We start from the raw sequence: 22,400 nt of genomic DNA, 5'->3' as shown, positions 1-22,400 counted from the left end.
TCAGTCAGTCAGCCATTGCCGGACAGAAAGACAAGTGCCAGGTCAGGACAAAATTGACGAATGGAGAGGGTACCGAGTAACTACCTTCGTACATAGATGGCAAGGTGGATGGGCGGTTGTGGATGAGAGAGAGAGAGATGCTTTTGAAAAAAAAAGTCCCTACCTCGATCTGCCGAAGCAAGTACTAGGTAAGACAAAAAGGAAGAGGAATAGGAACGAGTAATCTCAGCCTTGCCTCGGGCCTGGTCGAGGGCCCAGATCGGATGTGAGCATCGGCAGATGCAAAAAGATCAAGGAACCTAACGTAAAAATACCGATCAACGTCTTCAACCTAGGTAGGTAACCTACTCCCCCTTTGGGGCTCCATCGCAGTATTACTCGCATACATACCTAGGTAGGTACCTAGGGTACGGAGGACCTCGTATATGCCATTGTTGTGGTTGTGGTTCGGTTGTTGGGCTGAGTCGAGGCTGCTGCCCTTGAGCTGAGCTGAGAGCGTGAAGCGAAGGAGACGACCTCGGGTGTCTTTTTTTGGTTGGCATTTGAACTATGTACTTTTTGTTTCCCCCATCTTCATACCTCGTCAAAGTCTCCAAAAGATACCTACCTACCTATGTAAGTACGACTAGTCACATAACGCTGTTTGCACCTCTTTCACTTCCCACAAAGAAGAGCCCTTGCCTTTCCTGCAGTTCTGTTCTTCCCGATATCTTCAAAGTCTGAACAAAACAACGCCAACGCCTTGCCGCCACCGATTGTATGTACTGTATCTCCAAGGCTATGTCTATGACGGCAGCCTTATGAAAATTCCCCCGTATGTAATGGCACATAGACCTCCGGTCAATCAAATAGCTCAGTGAGTCAGTCGTGTCCTGCCATTTCGACCTCGTACTCAATTTCCACCCTCCTCACCTCGTCCTGCATCCTCTCCAGCCTGGCTCGAAAATCACGAGACAACTGCCTCCACCGAGGCTGGTCGCGCTTGAAACACGTCTTGTAGTCCTTGGGCCAATCCATGAAGAGCCACTCGGGCTGCGTGGCCAGGATTTTCTGCTCCAGTTCCTCCTGGCGTTTCTTGGTCGCTTCGTCGTCGTCACCCTCTTTGTGGTTGTCGTCACCATCTCCAGACCCGTCGGATTCCGGCTTGGGATCATATGCTTGGAGAACATCATGGACGCGTTCGCCCAGATACCAGTGCGTCCAGTTACTGAGACCGTGGTCCTTGTTGCCCTTGTCGTACCATAGCGCCCCGTTGGCCCACAGCGGCTCAATGCCCCAGGCATCGGAATGGGCCATGTGTAGTGTACAAGAGCTGTGGTCCGGCGGAGGGGTTTCGAGGTTATTGGATGACGCTGAAACAGCCGGTCTGGGGTGCTTCTTCTTCCATTCGTTGTCGTCGTCGAGCAGTAATGGAATCCCCGTCTCCTGCGACTGAGACATCCGGGCCGAGTACCAAGGCTCAAACGAGTACGGCACACCCATCAACTCGGTGGCCACCCAGTACGACTCTTTGTCGCCGTGCCAGATCCGGAACGTGGACGCCTCCCGGACGTCCTTGGTGTTCATCCAGCACATGAACAGCACTGCCATGTAGAGTCCCACCCGCGACTTGTCGACGCAGACGACGGCGGCGTCGGCCTCTTCGCTGGTTAACCGCCGATAGAAGAGGGAGCTCTCACTCAGAGAGGCCGAGGGGTCCCGGCCGGCGGCCTCCATCTGGCGTTCGAGCCAGTCTTGTCGATTGAATCCCGAGATGATGTTTCGGTCGTGGAAGAATAGAGCACCCGTGTCCCGCAGGCTTGGATACTCGTCGAACATCGTGTCCGGTTTGGAGAAGAAGATGGCGTCGGCGTCCATCAAAATCGTCCGCGGATAGGGGCTGGCGAGCAGCGCGAACGGCTTGATGGCGTACCCCTGCAGATGGACCAGCTCCTCGTCGAAGATCGTGGTGAGGTCGATGAAACTGATATCCTTGGCCCGTCGCCTCAAGAACTCCCGCGTCTGGGGTCGAAGGTCGTCGTCCCCCACATAGGCAATGGAGATCGGTAGCTTGCACCCATGGACATTTCGAAGGGTCCCTATCAGATGTGCGGCTTCCTTGGCAAATGAGTCCATCACGCTGATGACAATCCCCGTGCTTGGTCCCCTCGACTCCATGCTGTAAATTATCCTCGACTTCCATGACTGTAACTTTTTCCATGGGTAGTATTTCAATGTCGACGGGTTCCACCAAGGGAGCAGCTGCGACACGACGGCGTTGACCTCGTAGGTGTCCAGCGACGGATTTTCGAGGTAGTGCTCCGCCAGGTCCGACAGCGCCGCGACCTTGATGCTCATAAGGCCATGGTCCTCGTTGCTGATGTCGTGTGCCAATGTTTCTCCCAACGAGTAATGCTTCGTGAGCGTCGTACGCTGTATCTGAGCCTGTTCCCTCGCGCTGTGGTGAAAGAATAGGATGTAGAGGGTCTGAAGGATGAACGCCGCCAGGAGATACTTGGCCGGGCTCCGCGGTAACAGGGCTGCAAGGAATGCCATAGCGCTGAGAGACAGAATCCCGCGCCGCAAAATGGCTATAGTGAAAGGGTACTTGCCAGTGATATCACATTAGCATACAGGAAGATGTAGCGAGAAAGGAACTGTGGGAAATCGGGAAGAGCAAGACTGGAGAAGGGTATGCAGGCATTCCTGCTTTCTACTCATATGGCAATCTTACGAACACCATGAGTCCAGTTCCAAGAGCCCCTGTCTGCACACTAATAGAAGCCACTTCAACCTCTCCATCCTCCCTTCCACCCCTTCTCGCGCTGTTGCAAGTGTACGGAGAGAGCTGGCTCCAGGACTCCTTCTCATCCCCGCACCAATCAGTTCAAGGTTGTGATGAGCCAGCTTGAAATGGGGGGAGATCTTCGAACCTTCATCCAGGGAGGGAGACCCACCTAGTCCCTCGCATGTAGATGGGGGGACATTCGAAAGGCTGAGAAAGCTGGGAGATGGAAGAGGAACGGGGAAGCCAGTTCAAGGCATAGTGTAGAAGGTGAACCGTCATATCCTGTCGTACAACCTTGGTCTCCCAGAGACTAGAAGTCATTGTCAAGCAGAGAAGAGGATATTTGCAGCTGGAATAAAGGAGGGTTGATGAGTGTGCACATCGAAGTACGCCCCTGTTAGGCAACACAATGCAAGCCAGCTTATCTTCGCACTGTCGAATGATAAGGCGCCTATGGTAGGATCCACGACGAACATGCGGTAGGCTGACCGTTAAGTAAAGTCAAATTCCCACATTGCCGCCGTACGCCCCTTTCTCAAGATCTGATGCGATTTCGCAGTTCGCCTGTCCACGCGTCTGACGACAGCAGAAGGGCTGCAGTGGCTTCAACCAGGCCATGGTGATCGCTCTTGCTTTCCACCAGAAGCCGAGGAGAGGGTGCAGCTTGGAGGATCTTACTAGAAGACCGAGGAGAAGTGTGCCGCAGATCCTTGTTGTTTGAGGGCGTGAAACAACCTCGCAGGTGCTCTTCCTTCGTCCACACTTCCGAAGACTGGTTCCATTGAGCCCTCAAACCTCGCATATTTCTTGAAACAATCTCCTATTGTCTGTTTTTGCCTTTTCGGATGCCACGTAGTCCCAAGGCTTGGCTCGAACAATGGGAAGTGCAGAGCCTGAAAGGTGGAGCGCTTGCGTACGAGTACCTCCGGGAAACTTGGTCGGCCGAACCTTGTGAGTGACCACGCACATGTCAACTCCAGACGCTGTCTCTGAGGGGAGACTGGTAAGAATGAATGTCCCTGTTGGATGCCAATAAATCGGGTCAAGAAAGGCGGCTCCCACCATGTAAGGTGCATCTGCAGCTCCTTCGCACTTGTGTAGTACCGAGTAGATAAACAGCAGTTTGCCGTGCCTGACTTGTTGCTCGCTAATTTGCGGGGCGCATAGCCTAGGCCAACTCGACATCGCATTCCCCTGTTCTTCCACCTCCACTCTTCCCCCCTCTTCCGACCAGCCTGGGATGCAGCCTGTGCAGGTCAAGTCTCTTCATCTTCATCGCCCCGTGCATCCTGGCCTGTTCGATTTTTTCTTCTCTAGAGCTGAATTTACTCGAAGCACTTGTATTTGGGAACAATCGAGCTCGGGTGGTTGAACTGTCGAGTTATTGCCGTTCCGTTAAATATCTCTCGTAGCCGTATTGATGTGTATATTTGTGTCTGTTAGGTCTCTTCCAGATTGATGTGTGAGGACCTCTTCCGCATGAAGGTGGCGTACCTTGGGTAGGAAATACGGCGGGTTGTCTCCTGCATCCTGAACCGAGCCCCGAAAACTTACTCGTAGGCTGCTGGCTGTTCCGGTAAAGTAGAATTTGAGCTTGTCGAGGTAACGCCATCCCGCATCAGGACAGCCTTGTGCGAAGCTGATTGCGGCGCCCATTTCCAGAGAAAAATAAATGTAGGAGGGGTTTGCCCACCAAGCCAGCACACAGGAAGCTTGACTCTTCTTCTGTCGCCAGCTCCTGTTGTTGCAAGCAAATCAACTTGATGTTCGGTTCCTTGGCTAAAGGAGTCATCTGGCCAACGAATTGATAACGTGGTTACTCAGAGATCTAGGCTTCTTATATATGACACCTATGCCTTTTTATCTCAGTCAATGAGAAAAGGCCAGCACCTAGGCCAGCGCTGCCGTGTCTGGGTGCTTTGTTGTGGGTGAAGACATGGAATTGTTTTTGACCGAGAAGAATCATCAACAGGAATTTATCCTCGACCTTTAGGCTATTGGCTACTGCAGGTCCAAGTGCCAGTTGCTTTTACTTTACCATACGGTTTCCCGTTGGATTCTTCTGTCAGTCATCGTTAGTGCGAGCATGTGTGTGCTCCTTTGACACCTCGATCCAGCTCCTGCAACACCGATGACATGAGGCGTTGCGCGTCGCGTCGTTCCGAATTGTGAGGAACCCAGCAAGGTTCATTTTGTCCGATTTCGGGGAGGAATTCAGAGGAAAAATGAACAAACCTTCCATCTTCCTAGGAAATACAAGAATCGCTGGTACCTCTGCAGCTGGTCACAAATTGGATTGTGTTAAGACCGGTCACGCTGGATGGTTTGTTTATGTTCTACCACACTTATCGCGCAGGCCGGTCCTCTTGTTCCATATCCCTAGTGTCATAACGAAGTCGTCTCTTTCTCTTGGAGGAGCCGTGCACCAGCTGTATGGAGAGCCTCTCTGCTCTGCGCCCCTGTGTCCTTGTGCCTTGGGGAGCTTTGCCTGCGCTCTCGACGTCATTGGGCCAAAAGAAAGCATTGGTAGGAATGTGCGACAAGTGTGGAGGCTCTGCGGTCGGGTCCGCTGCAGGATCAGATCTGATGGTTGGATTGTAAGTCAAGTTACGTAGTTGATGGCACCCAGATGGAAGGTTCTGTGGGAACAAGTGGCAGTCTGCGCTCTGGTAGAACGGGTCACGCTACCTCATCTCGTTCCCACTGCAGGTCAATTTCTGCCCCTGACGATTGCCCTGGTCAGTGTGCGCTGCCCAAGCACGTTGACGTCATAGTCATTTATTGCCTCTGCTGCCATCCTGGTGCCTCTTCCCTTTATTTCACTTACAAGCCTCACACGATCCCTCTGCCGCAGGTCAAATTGTACTCTGTTCACATCATAGACGAATCTGACTCTTGCAATTCTCTCGACCAGAGCCAAACCCTCGAGTCATTTTTAAGGTCAGTTCCCCCAAGACACAGCGTCTTGCACCTAGCGACTCCGTCTCACTGTCAACAGCATCAACCCACCCCACCAATAGCCTTCCTTTCCAACAAGTTTCAACTTGAGACGGTCGTGTGATCACGCAATTCCAGCTTGAAAAATATTTCTCAGTGTAGAAGCAGCTCCAGCTACCAACATACAACAACATGCCTCGCGGAGCCGGCGAAGTCACCAAAGTCTTTTACAAGGGCAGCACCGATGACTTCATCGTCTTTATCGAATCTCCCGAAGACCTCAAAGCATGGCAAGCCGACCACTCGATTCCGCTAGCACAGGTGGTGAATAGCTTCAAGATTATGGTCACCCACAAGCATGGTGCGCAGGGTCAGTTGGACGAGGCAAGCAAGGCCAGCCTGGAGAATGAGTTTGGCTCCAGCAATGAAGACGAAGTCATCAAGAAGATCCTCATGGAGGGGCAGCCACAATCAGTGACGGTATGTACTTTTCACCTACTTCTCCACAGCATTAAAACGAGCGTTGCTGACTATGTTATCCCTCCCAGACTGGCGAACGGGGAGGTGACCGCAACGAGACCAAGGGTCCAAGACAAGGACATCCCACCGCATAGGCCCCGTGCCAACACTGATGCGAAGGGGTGCTACTTGGGTTGACTTTTGTCTCGACTTCCCACGGCCGCGAAAGAGAGTGGCAGTTGTGATAAATGGAGCAGTTCCCAGGGTTATGGTAAACCCGACGGTGGCGATACAGGTTGGGAAGGAGATTATGAAAACAGCAGAGTGCGTGGCCAAAGAAGCGCTCAAACATGACCGACCAGCAACACATTACTGGCATATGTAGCTGCCAAAACATCAAATCCAATAAAAGTTGCTGGCTGCTGGGGATAACTCCTCTGAGACGATTCAACAAGCATCTTTTTGCCATCTTTCCCACGCTCTTAAAAATGTATCACTGCACTGCGGTCCACAGCTTGATTACCATAACATGATACATTTCCCCTCCAGTGGACATTAGGAGCTAGTAAGCTAGCATCTGGAAAAGTGAACAACTTCCAAGGCACCACTACAGGCTAATGAATGTATGCTTGGCGACGTGGGAAAAGGTAAATCGACAGCGAGTTCACCTTGACACTCATCCGGCTGCGCGGCCTTTTACCACTGCTCACCCTCACCTCGCCCTTCTACCACTGCACCTTCGACTCACCCTCGGCAGTGCTAAGGCTATCACTGGATCTAAATCGGGCTTCGGGTGTTCGCGCGATTTTGCATGACTCGATAATGAAGCCCAAGACCGCGAAATCCTGCAAAAGAGGACAGAACGATTTCATTCTACGAAGGCCACGACGGACCCGGCACCACGACGCCCGACACTTTGCCAAATCCACATCTTCTACCATCAGCCGTCTTGAACCAGCCTTGGATGGTGAGTTCATCGCCATCCTCGAGCCAGGACATAGGTTTGCCGGCAATTGCGGGCAGCTCGTGTTTCTGCGCAAAGCTCTCTAATAGACATCCATACGTGCCTAGTCCTTTCTTGACCTCTGGCACTGGAGATGAAATGGTTCCACTGGCCACCAGATCACCTGTACTAATACCCCAACCCCCTGAGGACTGGTATGCTATCATTTGTGGAATGCTCCAGTAAGAATGGCGATAGTTCGACCGAACAATCTCGATGGGGCTATTGCCACAACCTATCGCAACTTGAGCAGTTGTTTCAAAACAGAGAAATCATGACAACTTACGAGCCACCGAAGCTGTAAACTCAATATCATACACACCATGACTCGTCTCGTCGGTAACGAGCGATGCATGGATCGGGCTTGCGTTCGACGTCGGCGGGCCAGTACAACAATTTGCCAGCGCATCGACAGTCACAATCCAGGGTGAGATTGTCGTAATAAAGCCCTTAGAATGCATTGGCCCTAGTGGAGGCATCTCATACGGCTGAATATCTCTGGCTGACCAGTCGTTGTGGAGGACATAGCCGAAAATATGATCTGCAGCAGTCTTCGTGTCAATTGTCCTTCCATGGGGGACCGGCTTCGAAATAAAGGCTCCAAGCTCGATCTCAAAGTCTACCTGTCTAGATATTTGGAAAGCCGGCTGTGTCTCGCCTTCTTTAACGAAAAATCCACTTGGCCGATGGATCTGGTGGCCTGACAGGAAGATGGAGGAGCGACGACCATTGTATCCAAGTGGATAGAGCTTGAACGCTGGAGGTAGGTCAAGTCCCAAAGGTTTCAGAGACTAGGCACAATTTAGAGTGAGGGGATGATCCCGGAGAATGGCAGTCTTACGTTCTCGGCATGAATGAGAGATGAAAACGAGTCGGTATAGTCGGTGATGTCCATAGGTAGGTGCATTTGCGCGTCGCGGCCAAACACGAAGGCTTTCTTGTTCAGGCGTGGATCCGTAAAGAGGACTGACTTTTCGCTAGTGACATTCTCGATGATTGCCAGTCTGACCCATCTCCTTTCGCTGGCTTCCAACGCAGCGAACGAGTTCAGCGAGGGCTGGTGATAAGTATTAGGAAGCTATGACTGTGGCAGAAGAATGAATCTCATGGTCACCTCGAGGAAAACATGTTTCAAGATCTTTGAGGTGTTTTGGTGCGCATCGAATACTCCGTGCTGAGCCAGCTCATGGAGTTCGATGACAAACTCCCCGAGCGCCACTCCGGCGCGTGGTTTGGTCTGGGCATTACAGGCTCATTAGCAGGGTTTGTATGGAGAAGGCCGTGTATAAAATACTAACTCCAAGACCAACACCCTGTGGTGTGCTGAAAATTCCAAAGGGTATGTTGTAGGGGCCGAAAGGGCTATCCTCTGGAATCACCACCGGAAAGGAGACGGCAACCATGCTGAATAGAATCCCCTGTGCGACTTCAACGATCGCGCTTCAGAACAGCTATGGCAGGTGAGTCGGGAGACCAGTTCAGTATAAACTGACCTACTCAACTGGTTTTGGAGTCAGGGCCGAATGTCAACAACTTGCGTCTCGTTGATCTCGGGCCGACAGACTTGTATAGTTTACAACCGAGTGGCCTTCCCTGAATCGCATATGATGACGGGCCGAGCCACCCACACCGAAAAGTACCCCGGATTCGACGCAGACGTCTACTGAGCTACGTTGAGTTCTAAATCTGGACCTGGTAGGTCAGATCTTTGTTGAGGACTGACACATTCAACCGCTTACCGAATCCCTCTGTGCGGGTACTAAGCAGGCATGAGTATTTACTCCTACATACCCACCTTGGACACCATTAGATCTCACTGTTGACGGCTGCATCGCACTCTCCCCACAATGGCTACTCTCAATGGTACTACAGTCCCCATGGGGCCCCATACTGGTGGGCTCATGGGGGCTGCCGACTCCAAATCGCAGAACGAATTTGAGCTCCAGGAGGAGGAGTATTCCGACTCACGCCAAGGTAATCTCACTTTTGATCAGGAAGTATCTCACTTTTGATCAGGAAGAGGTTGAACCTGAGCTTCATGCACGCACTTGGATCGCTCTCGCAGCAATGAACCTGTTAGTTTTCACTCAGGTCCTGGCGCTTCAGGGGCCTCCGGCAGTGGTTCGTGAACACCCCGAGTACACCGTGTCTGAATTTGACAGTGTCCCGTCTATATCACCAGTTGACCTATATCGGAACGGACCTGCACAATACCACCACCCAGACATGGGTCGTCAATGCTCTATCGCTGGTCCAAGCTGTGGTAGGACCTATCCTGTCCACCGCATCTGACGCCTTTCAGGCCCGAAAGCTCCTCCTCGTGGGAACCTCGCGCGATTGCCTTCATTGGGGCATGCATCGCTCCTGGGTCCGAAAATATCTATCGACTTATTGGAGCAAGCATCCTGGTTGGCTTTGGCTTTGCAGCAGTCCCTTTGGGATATGCTGTTCCTGCGGAAATCCTCCCTCGTCGATGGCGACCTAGTAAGTTCAATATATCTTCACCCTTTTGTTTACCTTCTCAGAGTCAACTAACCACAGCCATAAGTGGCCCAGGCGGCTATGAACGCCTCGGCACTCCTCGCCACCGTTGCAGGGCCGTTGACGATCGGCGCACTCACTAAACGCAACCCGCATACCGGTTGGCGTGACTTCTACGTGAGTCTCGAAAGATCTACTTCATGGATACACCATATCATTGACGCTAGATGTGATAGTGGTTTCAGGCAGCTCTGTGGGGCACCAACGTGATCTCTGTCTCGATCGCATATCGACCTCCGAAGCGGCACACAGAGCTGGACAATCTACCATTCTGGCACAAAATCAGACATCTTGATCTCGTTGGATGCGGCCTCCTTATGATCGGGCTCACCCTATTCCTCACCGGTGCTAGCCTAGGAGGCGGTCAGTATACCTGGACCGACGCTCGCACACTTTCCACTTTAATCATTGGGATCTTCGGCCTCATCGCCTTTGGCCTTTACGAGTGGAAGGGTACCACAACTGGAATTGTACACCATGATCTTTTCCGCGAGAGCAAGGCAAAAGCGAGAACGTTTATCTTATGCGCATTCTTGATTTTTGTTGAAGGCCTTTGTATATTCGCCTTTGCTATTTTCTACCCTATCATGTAAGTCCTCTACCTTCTAATAGAAGGACTTAAAAAGGCTGACTACTATCGTATATAGGTCTCAGATTCTCTTCACAACGGATCCTATTCTCGTCGTTCTTCGATCCCAAGCGGCTTGGATCCCAGTATTACTTTCTACGATTCCTTGGGGCTACGCCAGTACTCACTTTCGTACTATCCGGGAGCCATTACTGCTCGGCAACGTAATCATGACAGCGGGAATGGTAGGGCTTGCCACCGTCCAACCAGGTCAATCAACCAACGCCATTGCTTTCGCTTGTGTCGCTGGCCTTGGCTTTGGAGCTCCTCTCGTTCTTACTGTCAGCGGCGCACAGCTGGTCGTCCCACATAAAGTACTTGCGACCGCCTCGGCGGTGACGACAACCGCACGTGCGATTGGCGTCGCCATCTTCACAGCTATCTTCACGGCCGCTTTCAATACGCGAATCAAAGACTACCTGCCTAAGTATATCACAACTGCCGCTAAGGCCTCGGGACTTCCTGATTCTTCGATTCCAGCCTTCATCAAGGCATTGGCTGCGGGTCAGACAGCCATGTTAGCAAAAGTCCCAGGCATCACACCACAAATCATTGCTAAGGGCTTCATTGCCTTACAGCAGGCTTACGCGGATTCGATCAGGGTGGTGTTCATCATTGCAGCGGCAATTGGTCTGCTGGGCAGCTTTGCGTGTTTATTCCTTGGCGACATGAAGAAGACCATGAATTATCGGGTCGATGCTCCAGTGGAAGAGCTGCATGCGAAACGGGATCGCCACACGGAAATAGAGAGGCGCGGTTGATGTCGAAGTTAGCAACCAGGAAACGCGACAAGATGTTTGAACTTGGTACTAGCCCTTGGCTTCCACTCTCAACATCACCCTGGTACTGTTTCGTCGGACCTTGAATTCCTTTGACTTCATGTAATGAAGACCTGTAGGAGCATTATTATCAGTTGGCTGGTCACGACCGACTAGTTGATTTCGCTGTGTACGAGACAGTTTTACGATAGTTGTGCTTTCCGCTAAGGCCTGTATTGGCTCAATGAAGAATGGGCGAGAGTCTTTATAAATGAGAAATGCTCGGCTATTCACAAGCCTTGCCTCGATGCGTCTTGCCACAGTAGGTTTCTGACGCAAGTTAGTTTATCACTTAACTAAAAATCATCATTTAGGTTTCGAATCTGCTTTTCTGTTCCAACTATGTGGCCAGTCTACAATTTTGCGCCCGTGCCAGCTTGCGCAAGCTGGGAAACGACCTTTTCTATCTGATAGAAGGGAACATAGCCGCGCAGCTGTAGGAGCTCGTCTTGCGTCAACTTCAGCCTGCGCAACGCGGCATCGCCCTCACACAGAATGGCCTTGACTTGGATCTCCAGCTTCTTCCCGTTGGCATTGTAAGGCACAACGTCGGTTTCGAATATATAAGCCGGCACGTGTCTTCGACTCAGATCCCGTGCTATCTGCTCGCGAATTGCGGCCTCGAGGTCCTCCCGGACCCGGAGCGTGCCTGTGCTTGCTCTCGGGGTGCATTTGATGAAAAGTACCACTTTTTCAGCTGTGTCAGAGTAGCGGGCCGCGAGCCTCTGCTGGCCGACGACAATAGCATCTGCGATCAAATTGCTGAACCGCGGGGAGCCGAGAACATGGTAGATCTCGGCGCTGCCAAATCGCACGCCAGATGGATTGAGCACCCCGTCACTGTGTCCGGCAACGTCAGTAGGCATGAAGCGTGACAAACCCCCGTATTCTTATGCCACTCACCTTCGGCCAAGGACATAAATGCCTTTCGTCTGAGGGTTGACTCGGATAAAATCGCCGTGTGTCCACACGTCTTAGTATAGCGTGTGAGTATCTGAAATTGGCGGAAACAAAAGCCTGTGATTACTTACGTGGGAACCCCTGAAAGTATGAGCTGTAATACCTTTTTCGGACAGGGTCATTCCAGAACATAGCCGGCATGTTGGGGAATGGCTTTCGGCAGACCAATTCACCGCTTTCGCCGTCCGGCAGCTCGTTACCGTCTACGCCAAACACGGCCACGTCCATACCCAGTCCTCTCACCGCCAACTCTCCAGCATATGATGGAAGAGAGCGGGTACCATGTAGGAATGAGCCACAGATCTCTGTGCCGCCGGACATTGAGAGCTGACAGACGGGCCCAAACGCTTCGACAAGCCATTCTGCAAGGGCTGGGGTGAGGACTGCTCCGGTGGAAATGATAGAATGAAGGGTTTGACAATATTTTCCTGAAAAGGCAACAAATTGGGTCAGTCACTTCATGGCAGGGAAACCCTCACGGCTCGCGGTATGGCGAGATTGCGGAAGAAACTGACTTGGCTTCACTGCGGCCTTTTGGAGTTCAGCATAGTAACGTGGACCTGCTCCGAAGGACGTAACCCTGCTGCCATCAGCATCTGTATCTCGAACCATTGTGAAGCGTTCGGCTTACTTGAGATGAAACAGCGATTTCAAGAACCGCTCAGGCGACGGGTAGAACGGACTGCCGTCATACAAAATGACCGCGGCGCCGACAAACAAAGCGTGAATCGAGATGTTCCACAAGGTCCACCCAATCTGTTTTGCGATAAGCCGGAGTGCAAAAGTGACGCCCAGATTTAACAACCAGCACTCACGTTTGTGTACTGATAAGCTAAATCCCCAGGACCAAGGTTGTTGTGAAGAAGGTATTCTTTCCGGCCATTCACAACCAGACCCTTGAATGTATCAGCTTGTCTTCTCCGGCTTGGCTTAAAGTCCCAGAGAGGAGGTTTACCCCATGTGAGTGGACAATCCCTTTTGGAGTTCCTGTCGTTCCAGACGAGAACATAATGACAGCTGGGTTACCAAAGGGTACTTGCACAAAATCCACCGATGCGCCGTTATCATGGGTCAGGAAATCCTCGAAGGACACACTACGCTCAGTCAATGATTGCCACAGGATGATCGAGCGTCCTCTAGGAACTGACGTTTCCAACTTTAGGCTCTGTCTGGAGCCGATGACGATGGACCTAGTCCTTCCACTCTGTTGAAGTTGCTGTATAGACGAATCGAGTTTGTCAGAAATGTCGTGGCACTTGCCATTGTACACATACGTCGACTCCGCAAACAGAAGCCGTGGTTGCAACAACCGAAGGCGGTCACTCAGTAACTAGGTAGGGCTCGTTGTTAATTTCTCTCTTTTTCGCAGACTCGGTATTTGGTACAAACCTTGGAGCCCATGTCGATTGCGAAAGAAGCAAAAATCGCCCCCAATGCCGTGGTAGCAAGGAGCAATGCGAGCGATCGTATGCAGTTAGAGCCAACCACTGGCCCAAGAAGTGAGCATGTTCCTTTTCAAGAAATGGGTCGTGGATTGTTCTCACATGCCACGACTTCCTGTTTCTGCAAGCCTGTTGATCTGAGAGCGGCAGCATAGCGTCGCACGAGTTCACGAAGATCGTCCCACGAATACTCCTCCGGCCACGACAAGTTGTTTTCGTTCATGTCGACGACAGCCAGACCACTGAACTTCGGGTTCAGCATATTTTCGGCGAAGTTCAACTGAGCGCCTTCAAAGAAAATCGGGAACTGATCAATGGCAGCCCCATCCTCGATCGCCTAGTGTATTGATTCAACATCCGTCCCCAATGATCTCAGTCATAAACGTTGCTCACCTTCGGAGGGTGGACGGATGCTATGACTCCCGTAAACTCCCATACCGTCAACCAGAAATCATTCAACCGCGTCACCGAGAACCTATGTAACTCGGCGTAGCTTTCTGACACCATATACAATCAGAAAAGCTTGGAGTGAGGCTTATCAAGGTAGATGCTCACTAAGGTGCAGGTTAAACTTGCGGTTCACGAGATCTCTGAAGTCGTCCAACGGTGTCCGCAAGCCCAGAGGAGGCACATAAGTCGGTTTTGGTGCCATTGTAGCAGTCTATAGTATGGGTTGAGAGGTGAAGTCGTGGCAAAGCTTGAGGCTTCTGTCTAAGAGAGAATGCTCATAGAACAAAGAGGGTTCAATGCGGCTGCTGCAACATTTACGCCTACGCTGATACCCAATTCGGCTCTACTACAGTTCAAGAGTCGATGGGTCATGAGACCCAATGCCTGGTCCGTGATTGATCGATCTTGGCATCAATAGGAGAACCTGGTGCTTTGCTCCCTTCGGTCCGAAGCTCCAAACGACTTTCCCGAGAGCAGCCATAGAGAGTCGAGACCCTGCTGCTCCGAGTTCCTAGCAGTAGCGTCCAAGTGCTATTCGATGTTCGAATGATGTTGAGCTGTCTCGACCGCAGCGTGACGAGACATGAGTTGAAACCCTATTGGATCTGCCGTCATTTCCGTCGGCCCCAAGCCACTGGAGAAATGTTCGAGAGTTTTCTGCTAAAAGACGTCAATTCAGTCTGGAATAAAGACCGTACCTAGTCAACAGTTCTTTGATGAGCCCCCTTGCCTTGTACCTCAATTTGCATGCTTGGGAGCGAGATGTCCGCCCCACATGACGCTTTTGTCCTCGGGGTCGGTCTAACCAAGTTCCTCAAACCACGCCAACTGAGACCGTATCCTGAGCTCGGCTTTGAAGCAGGAACGAAGGCACTCCTTGATGCCCACATCAACTATGATGAAGTCGAAGCTGGAATCGCTTGTTACGCGTACGGCGAGACAACTTCCGGTCAGCGTGTCTTCTATCAATTTGGCATGACCAATATACCAGTCTATAATACCAACAATGCTTGTGCCACTGGAAGTACGGGCCTTCACCTCGCACGCTCGCTGATCCGTGGAGGGATCTATGATGTCGTCATGGTAATCGGCTTCGAGACAATGCAGGCAGGAGCCATCAAGGCCGATAACGGAGACGGACGTCCAAGTGCGCTCGGTCTTATGACTCGGATGATGGAAGAGACGAGAGGAAAACATGACAGCGCGAGAAACGTACAGTTCTTTGCAAATGCCGGACGACAGTATATGGAGGAGTAAGGAAGAAGGACAATTTTCCCCCGGGATATCTTGAACTGACCTAATTTCCGCTTGGTAGGCATGGCGCCTCTGCACGAGATTTTGCTGAAATTGCCCGGATCTCGCACCAGCATTCGTCCCGCAATCCTTATGCCCAGTTCAACACAGTTTACAGCCTCGAGGAAATCGAACAGTCGCCAATGATTCACCCGCCTCTCACGAAGCTGCAGTGCAGCCCAACCTCTGATGGTGCCGGATCTGCGATTCTTGTCTCGCGACGATATCTTCAATCTCGCCACCCGGAATTGCAAACACACGCTGTTTTCATGGCTGGCCAGGCTCTGATGACTGACTCCCCCGAGCTTTACTCTGGGAACGCGATCGATCTGGTAGGAAATGATATGACCCGTCGCACAACGCAAGCAGCGCTTGCAGAAGCAGGCGTTCAAGCAAGCGACATTCACGTCTGCGAGATTCACGATTGTTTCAGCACCAATGAACTCATTCTCCTCGAAGGACTAGGCTTTTGCGACGCGGGTCAAGCACATCATATGGTGCGGAGAGGGGATATCACTTATGGGGGTAAAGTGGTGGTGAACCCTTCTGGTGGACTAATCAGCAAAGGCCACCCACTTGGAGCAACAGGACTTGCGCAGTGCGCTGAGCTGGTCTGGCAACTGCGTGGCTGGGCAAACAACGGGAGACTGGTCCCTAATGTTGGGGTTGCGTTGCAACATAATTTGGGGCTGGGTGGAGCAGTGGTCGTGACGATATACAAGAGAGCGGATGGACGAAAGAACACCGACATTGACGTGAGGCAAAGCGAGGAGGAGATTGCCCGGCTCAGTGGCATGGGATACAATCCGGCGGTAGAGGCTCGAACAATCACAAGCCAGATGGCAGAGAAAGTCCGAAGCCGGCGGAGGAATGATTACGCCTTGGGCGAAACGGCGCATGTCTTGCACCATACAGAAGCCAAACTGTAAAGAAGCGGCTTGGGCATGTAATGACCATTTACAATCCATGCCATGTAAAGGAGGATTGGGGTTACAACTCGTTGGTATTTATTTTAGTTCAGCCATGATCTAGGACCATTTATGTCGTGACTTGTTAAGGCACCAACCTCATGACAAGAAGCTGCATAGCGGAGTCGGCCAGTAGCATGCTTATATCATGTTTTTCGCACTTCCACCACCTTGAAAGACATCTTCAAGCGATCGGGTCGTGTATCAATAGACTAGCCAATGCATCAATTCTTTAGTTGAGACCACGGTATCCTACTGCCCCCTCCGTTGTGTTGGCCAGCCTGATACCTAGGTAGTTTTCGAGCCGTTCTTTGCTCAACAAAACTAAATCTGTCGAATTGGCTTCGACAAATACCAGTCACTCGCCTACCAGCCTGCCAGCTTTTGCACCTTGCTTCAAATCAGAAGACCATCTTGTTCCCGATCTTTCCAATTTTCTCAATTTCAATTTCGACTAGATCGCCAGATTTCAGATAGGTCTGAGGTTTGGCGCAAGCGGCGACACCGCTGTTCTCACCGTTAGTCTAAGCGCGATTTGAGTCTCCTGCAGCGGAAAAAGAAAAGCGTGACATACTCCGGAGTCCCTGTCATGATGACGCTCCCCTTTTTGAGCGTGGTCCCTCGGCTCATATGCTTCAGAATTGTGACAATGTCGAAGATCATGTTGTCGGTATTGCCGTTCTGCCTGATCTCCCCATTAACCGAGGTCTTCAACTGCAAATTCTGTGGATTCGGAATCGATGCAGGCGATGCGATGACCGGCCCAATCGGCCCAAAGTGATCAAACGACTTGGAGAGGCCCCATTGAGTTCCAGATTGCTTTGGCCAGGCCCAGAACCGCGCCGAAACATCATTGCCCACAGTATAGCCCAGGATGAAGTCTGAGATGTCGTCGTCATCGGACAGGTCTTTCACGTCCTTGGCCAGGATGACGCAGAGCTCCCCCTCGTAGTCCATCTCCGATTTGGCTACTGGTGGGACGTGGATGTCTTGGTACGGGTCGGCAAGCATATCTGAACTCGCCTCAGTCGCTCTGGTCGATACGGATTTATGAAGAGAAGGTACTCACCACCAAACTTGGTGAAGATGACGGGATATGCTGGAATTGGAAGCTGATTTGTCCCCGTTAACGGTTTTCTTGCAGTATTGAGCGGAGAGCAATATTTACCCCGGCCTCCTCCGCATGCGATTTATAATTGAGTCCGACGGCGTACATGAGAGGCGTTGTCGCCAGTGGACAGAGGATCTGAACAGTGGTCAGTCAACACGCAGGTACAAGAGATCGGTAACTGCTACAACCTTTGCCACTTTGACATGATTTCCAGTCAAAGGAAACTCGGAAGCCCATGGGTCCGAGATATCGTATGTTGGGACAGTCTGGCCATGAAGATCCTTCTCCCAGTCGGGGCCAGCCTCGCCGTAGTGGATCTTTCCTTGCGCATCCTCGAACCGTATAAGCCTTGTGAACTTTGGCGTCATCTTTTCTCTTCTGGAGACAGACAAGTTGCTCTAAAACTTTGGTTCAGGCGATTGACATGTGCAGCCAAAGAGAGACTTGTCCGGCAGTGCGCTATATGACTGATTTCTGGGTTGTAGTGACTCGTAGTAGTGGAAGCACTGTTCAGCACTCGGGTCTTGAGGATTTGTCATAGCAAACTAAACGGCCCGCGCGATGCATATATCTTTTGAGGTCGATGGATCCTGTCGTATGGAATTTGACGTCGAGTTCGGTTTGAGAGGAAGGCTCCATGCCGTTGGTTTCTGTCGGCCCGAAAGGGTCTGGTGACCTCTGGTCCGGAAGAGCTCTACCACCAATTGTCCTCCCTGTCGACCAGCAAGTTACTTGCGATCGCCGTAATTGAAGTGACGCCAATAAAGAAGTTATCGTTGAATCAAGAAGATTGCCTTTAGCTTCTTCATTTAGAAGACAGCCTCTTCTTTTTTTTCTGTCTCGACTCGACCGACGCTCAAGAATCAAACATGGCGGACGACAAAAGTCTTTCACCTGTGAAACGACATCTTACCACCAACAATGACGACGGCGTGTCAATCTTCTCTTCGAGAATACCTTCAGACCCTCCATCGATGCAGCTACCAGATGGGACGAAAATCACCTTTTGTTACGGTTGTCAGCGCTTCCCGGTCGACTTGGCCGGCGAGCAAGATTTGCAGTCTTACCAGCATTTGATTGAGAATCCGCCAGGAATCGTGGTTCCGAATGGCTTTGCCTTTCGCATTCTGGACCTGCCTCCGGGATACAATTCGGTCTCACATCGCACCATCAGTGTGAATTTCAATGTAGTGTTGCAGGGACAGATGGAGTTGACACTGAACTCGGGAGAAAAACGTATCCTCGGCCCCGGCGACTCGGCCATTCAGCGCTGCGTCGATCACTCATGGAGGAACGTCAGCTCTACTGAATGGGCACGCATGGCCGCCGCCGTCATCCCAGCAGAGCCTTTGCAATTTGGTGGTGTCGATGTCAAAGGCAGTGGGGTTCCTGGGATGGGCGCTTCTTAGAATTCGCATATGCGAAAGTGTCCGTAGCAGAAGTACGTCCTAAGGCGACAGTGTTAGGAACATCATATAAAGAAAACAAGTTGGGACCAATATCTCTTTGGGTCCCCATATTCAAGCCTATGGGAATCTTCTTGGGCTCTTTGTCTTGTGCATAATGTATCAATCATGAGAGGGGAAACCCCTCATGTCCCTCAAATTTGACACCGTCTCTCCATATTCCTCTAATATTCAGCATGTCTGTAATGTCGACCATGGGATTTCCTTCCACCAGAACAAGATCAGCCTTGAGACCCGGCCCTATCCTTCCTCGATCCGACCATCCAAAAGCATCCGCAGTGACGCTAGTCGTAGACTTCAAGACTTCCAGCGGCGTCATTCCGGCTTTGTGAACCAGCAAGAACATCTCGATGTGTAGGTTCACACCAAAGACTAGGCCTGGCGCACCTGGTGCAGAGTCGGAACCACTAGTGACAACACAATTCTGTCAAAATGCTTTCCCACAAAAGAGCTCCTTCTTCTGAAGACTTACGTGACGATCTGGACGCCCGCCGCTCTCAATTGCCTTACACTGTCAATGGCGTAGTCCCATCTTGCTGTGTCGGCCTTCAAGTGCATGCAATGTTGCATGACCTGCACATCCGTGTCAAGCACTCGGCTCCGGACTCTGGGATCCTCCGAAAACTGCTTGACGATATTCAACGACTCGCCAGTCATGCTGCCGGAACAGCCTAGTGTTGGGGTACACCAGGCGCGATTTCGACGATACAACTCGATCACCTGGGGTGTAATAGGCTCGTCGAAGAAGGTATGGGCGAGACCGTCTACCCCAGCTCTCAACACCTCGAGCGTGTCTTTGCGCGACAAGGCGTGGGCAATGACCTTGAGACCTTTTTGATGTGCTGCGCGCACCACCGCCGCTTGGACACTTTCGGTCGGCTGTGCGATGAGACCTGGAGGGATCCCGATAGCTGTGCCCACCTCGTGCATCAATTTGATGTAGTCGGCACCGTCCTGCAGTGATCTCGCGATGTATGCTTCGGCGTCTGCTTCGGTGGCAATGTTAGGGTATTTGTCGAACTTCTCGTGCTAAAGAGAGAGAAAGAAGTTTGTCAGCTGCATTCAAAAGCACACAAACTGCGACGAGGGTATAGTTCCACCAAATACCTACTCCATCTTTGCTCAACTTCTTTTCCACGAAGGCCGGCCAACCGCCTGAAATGGTGGCCGCGTAATGACAGCTTTTGATGTCTGGGAAGTCCGTCCTTTCTCTGGCCCACTGTTTCTGCTGAACTGCGTGTTCGTGGACGTTGTGCATGTCCATCAATGTTGTGATGCCAAACCGAAAGCACTGCTCCGGCAGCTTGACATTGTCATATGGATGGCAGTGCGCCTCGATCAGACCTGGAACCAGTGTGTGGCCAGGCTTAGATATGACAGGAGTTCCATCTTTGCTGGCGTTGTCACCGACTTCAGTGATTATGCCATTCTCTACACGCACGCTGCTATTCTCCACCACTTTGTCTCCGTCGAAAAGACGGATGTCTTTTATGATGAAAGAATTCATGGCAGATATCTTGACTCTTTTGAGACGAGAAGTGGGATCCTAGTGAATATTAATGCAAAGAATAGGCTGACAGGCATTCCCAGAATTATATATTGGCAAAGGTAGCACCAGTCGTACTGTGTCGACTCAAGCTCGGGTCAGGCGCAACCGGTATCTCCAGCTGGCCATTTCCCCATTTGTTTGGGAGGGTTGTAGGACAACTCTATTTGGAACCCACTTTCCGGCCACTAGTTATGCAGGACGGATACCTGTACTCGTGCTCTTCTCGGAGTAGGACTGTATGCAACCTCCGCATCCTCCGGGGACAGTTGACTTTACTATAGCAGAAGATCCAGCGATCTGCCTTTTACCTGGTGGATTTGTCATACAATAGTGACGGTGGCAGCCCTAACCCGAGAGATCCAAGCTCTGGCTGTTACTGAACTTCCAGTCGTCAGTGTTGATTGGACAGGATTCCCCTGTCGACGCGTGTGAATAGCCTTGAAAACTAGTCCAAGCATCCCTCATGGTAAAATGAGTCTGTGATTGCCAACCCCTCCCTTTCTTCGGCATCTCTATTGATGACCGACGATATTTCTAGGCTGATATGGCTCCTCGAGATAATTGATCTCGTCATCGGTCAACGATTTGCCTCGAACTTCACATATCTCTTCCAATCTGGCCAGGCTGCTAGCTCCTACAATTGGGATCGTGCCTTTCTGGATAATCCACGCGAGTGCAACGTGGCTCATCTTCCACGCATGCTTCTCGGCCAGTTCGCTGACCCGATTAATTATCTCCACATCTCCTCCATGTAATCCAGCAAACGGGCCTTTGATACTCTCTTCGCGCGTCGTCTTGTTGGAGCCCAGTGGGCGCGCAAGCAAGCCACGATAAAGTGGCGCCCACGGAATGAGACCAACCCCTGTTTCGTGGCAGTACCGGTTCATCTCACGCTCCTCTTCTCGGTAGCACAGGCTGTAGTGATTCTGCATCGAGATGAACTTGGTCCAACCATGGACCTCGGCCACGTACTGCATCTGTGCAAACTGGTACGTCCACATACTTGAAGCCCCTGTGTTCATTAGATATTTGTTCTGGGTTTATCGGATCCTGCTTTATCTCGTTGCTAGTGTAGACGAGCACAAGGCGCATAATTGATTGACTTACCAATGTATCGAACCTTTCCACTCTGCACTAAATCATGCAATGCTTTCATTGTTTCCTCAACTGGGACTGTTGGGTCGAATCGGTGGATCTGCAAAAGATCCAGATAATCTGTCCCAAGTCGCTCAAGGCTGCCATTGACGGCGTTAAGTATTGCAGTACGGCTTAAACCTTCTTGATTGACGTAGTTCTTGCTTGCTGATATCTGTTTCGGGTAGCTAATGACATGTACATTAGGCTCCTCACCAACTGGGCTGAAACACTTGGACATCAGAATGACTTTGTGTCGTGGGATGTTGTGCTTTCTCAGTGTATTGCCAATCATCTGCTCCGAGAGGCCGTTAGAGTAGACATTGGCCGTGTCCCATGTGTTCAGACCGCGATCAAAGGCGCCCTTGAGAATCGCGTCCACCTCGTCCGGGTCATCCAAGACCCAGGGCTGCCAATCTTTGTGGCCTGAGCATGATTAGGTGGATGGACTAACAATATAAGGCGTAGTGGAAATACCAAAAGACATGGTCCCAAGGATGGGGACCGAGACACGGAGGCCTGAACTGCCCAACTGTGCATAGGAGACCTTTGTGTTGGCCAGACTCTCCTGTAAAGACCGTGGGAGGACCGTCGTGGCCCCCATGATTTATTTGACAGTTATCGAGGTAAATAGTTGGAAGTCGCGATCTTAAAACTTAGTCAAGTAAGTCGTCAGTATACCTAACACGATGTGGTCTTGAACAACGCAACGGAGTTGTATTTTTATAATGCTCGCTTGGAAGCCTACGAGTAATTTATATCTTTACCATTCCATTTTTAACAATGCTACGATCATATCGTTTCTTACTGGTTGCTGAAACGAAAAAGCATTGTGTCTATTCCATACTAGTTGGGGCCACCCATCCGAACCTCG

The 22,400-nt window shown here is 51.2% G+C and overlaps 10 protein-coding genes across 10 annotated transcripts; 4 read left to right on the top strand and 6 right to left on the bottom strand.

The window, feature by feature from the left end:
- Positions 1-861: 861 nt before the first annotated feature.
- On the bottom strand, positions 862-2,535 carry Z520_09569 (uncharacterized protein; the record flags this gene model as incomplete). The annotated part of the gene is made up of 1 exon (XM_016780063.1): positions 862-2,535. One exon carries the CDS (start codon positions 2,533-2,535, stop codon positions 862-864), a length of 1,674 nt encoding a protein of 557 aa, XP_016629002.1.
- Positions 2,536-5,896: 3,361 nt separating this feature from the next.
- Z520_09568 (uncharacterized protein) lies at positions 5,897-6,318 on the top strand (the record flags this gene model as incomplete). The annotated part of the gene is made up of 2 exons (XM_016780062.1): positions 5,897-6,184; positions 6,253-6,318. 2 exons carry the CDS (start codon positions 5,897-5,899, stop codon positions 6,316-6,318), a joined length of 354 nt encoding a protein of 117 aa, XP_016629001.1.
- A 718-nt stretch (positions 6,319-7,036) lies between these two features.
- On the bottom strand, positions 7,037-8,569 carry Z520_09567 (uncharacterized protein; the record flags this gene model as incomplete). The annotated part of the gene is made up of 5 exons (XM_016780061.1): positions 7,037-7,401; positions 7,453-7,957; positions 8,008-8,223; positions 8,281-8,403; positions 8,465-8,569. 5 exons carry the CDS (start codon positions 8,567-8,569, stop codon positions 7,037-7,039), a joined length of 1,314 nt encoding a protein of 437 aa, XP_016629000.1.
- A 444-nt stretch (positions 8,570-9,013) lies between these two features.
- Z520_09566 (uncharacterized protein) lies at positions 9,014-11,096 on the top strand (the record flags this gene model as incomplete). Its single annotated transcript, XM_016780060.1, has 6 exons — positions 9,014-9,140; positions 9,187-9,334; positions 9,469-9,650; positions 9,715-9,824; positions 9,884-10,296; positions 10,355-11,096. 6 exons carry the CDS (start codon positions 9,014-9,016, stop codon positions 11,094-11,096), a joined length of 1,722 nt encoding a protein of 573 aa, XP_016628999.1.
- A 410-nt stretch (positions 11,097-11,506) lies between these two features.
- Z520_09565 (uncharacterized protein) lies at positions 11,507-14,207 on the bottom strand (the record flags this gene model as incomplete). The annotated part of the gene is made up of 12 exons (XM_016780059.1): positions 11,507-11,993; positions 12,057-12,126; positions 12,185-12,541; positions 12,629-12,693; positions 12,745-12,869; positions 12,929-13,009; positions 13,069-13,207; positions 13,262-13,443; positions 13,503-13,600; positions 13,658-13,892; positions 13,949-14,052; positions 14,111-14,207. 12 exons carry the CDS (start codon positions 14,205-14,207, stop codon positions 11,507-11,509), a joined length of 2,040 nt encoding a protein of 679 aa, XP_016628998.1.
- A 560-nt stretch (positions 14,208-14,767) lies between these two features.
- On the top strand, positions 14,768-16,227 carry Z520_09564 (uncharacterized protein; the record flags this gene model as incomplete). Its single annotated transcript, XM_016780058.1, has 2 exons — positions 14,768-15,258; positions 15,321-16,227. 2 exons carry the CDS (start codon positions 14,768-14,770, stop codon positions 16,225-16,227), a joined length of 1,398 nt encoding a protein of 465 aa, XP_016628997.1.
- Positions 16,228-16,667: 440 nt separating this feature from the next.
- Z520_09563 (uncharacterized protein) lies at positions 16,668-17,745 on the bottom strand (the record flags this gene model as incomplete). The annotated part of the gene is made up of 5 exons (XM_016780057.1): positions 16,668-16,773; positions 16,841-17,279; positions 17,336-17,378; positions 17,435-17,512; positions 17,563-17,745. The coding sequence occupies 5 exons, from the start codon at positions 17,743-17,745 to the stop codon at positions 16,668-16,670; spliced, it is 849 nt and encodes a 282-aa protein (XP_016628996.1).
- A 501-nt stretch (positions 17,746-18,246) lies between these two features.
- Z520_09562 (uncharacterized protein) lies at positions 18,247-18,786 on the top strand (the record flags this gene model as incomplete). The annotated part of the gene is made up of 1 exon (XM_016780056.1): positions 18,247-18,786. One exon carries the CDS (start codon positions 18,247-18,249, stop codon positions 18,784-18,786), a length of 540 nt encoding a protein of 179 aa, XP_016628995.1.
- A 163-nt stretch (positions 18,787-18,949) lies between these two features.
- Positions 18,950-20,350, bottom strand: Z520_09561 (uncharacterized protein; the record flags this gene model as incomplete). Its single annotated transcript, XM_016780055.1, has 3 exons — positions 18,950-19,250; positions 19,316-19,872; positions 19,955-20,350. 3 exons carry the CDS (start codon positions 20,348-20,350, stop codon positions 18,950-18,952), a joined length of 1,254 nt encoding a protein of 417 aa, XP_016628994.1.
- A 554-nt stretch (positions 20,351-20,904) lies between these two features.
- Z520_09560 (uncharacterized protein) lies at positions 20,905-22,130 on the bottom strand (the record flags this gene model as incomplete). The annotated part of the gene is made up of 3 exons (XM_016780054.1): positions 20,905-21,404; positions 21,500-21,952; positions 22,004-22,130. The coding sequence occupies 3 exons, from the start codon at positions 22,128-22,130 to the stop codon at positions 20,905-20,907; spliced, it is 1,080 nt and encodes a 359-aa protein (XP_016628993.1).
- Positions 22,131-22,400: the final 270 nt, after the last annotated feature.

The sequence above is a fragment of the Fonsecaea multimorphosa genome (genome assembly GCF_000836435.1).
Source record: "Fonsecaea multimorphosa CBS 102226 unplaced genomic scaffold supercont1.24, whole genome shotgun sequence".
NCBI lineage: Eukaryota > Fungi > Ascomycota > Eurotiomycetes > Chaetothyriales > Herpotrichiellaceae > Fonsecaea > Fonsecaea multimorphosa.
This window is presented reverse-complemented; position numbering and strand designations above follow the sequence as displayed.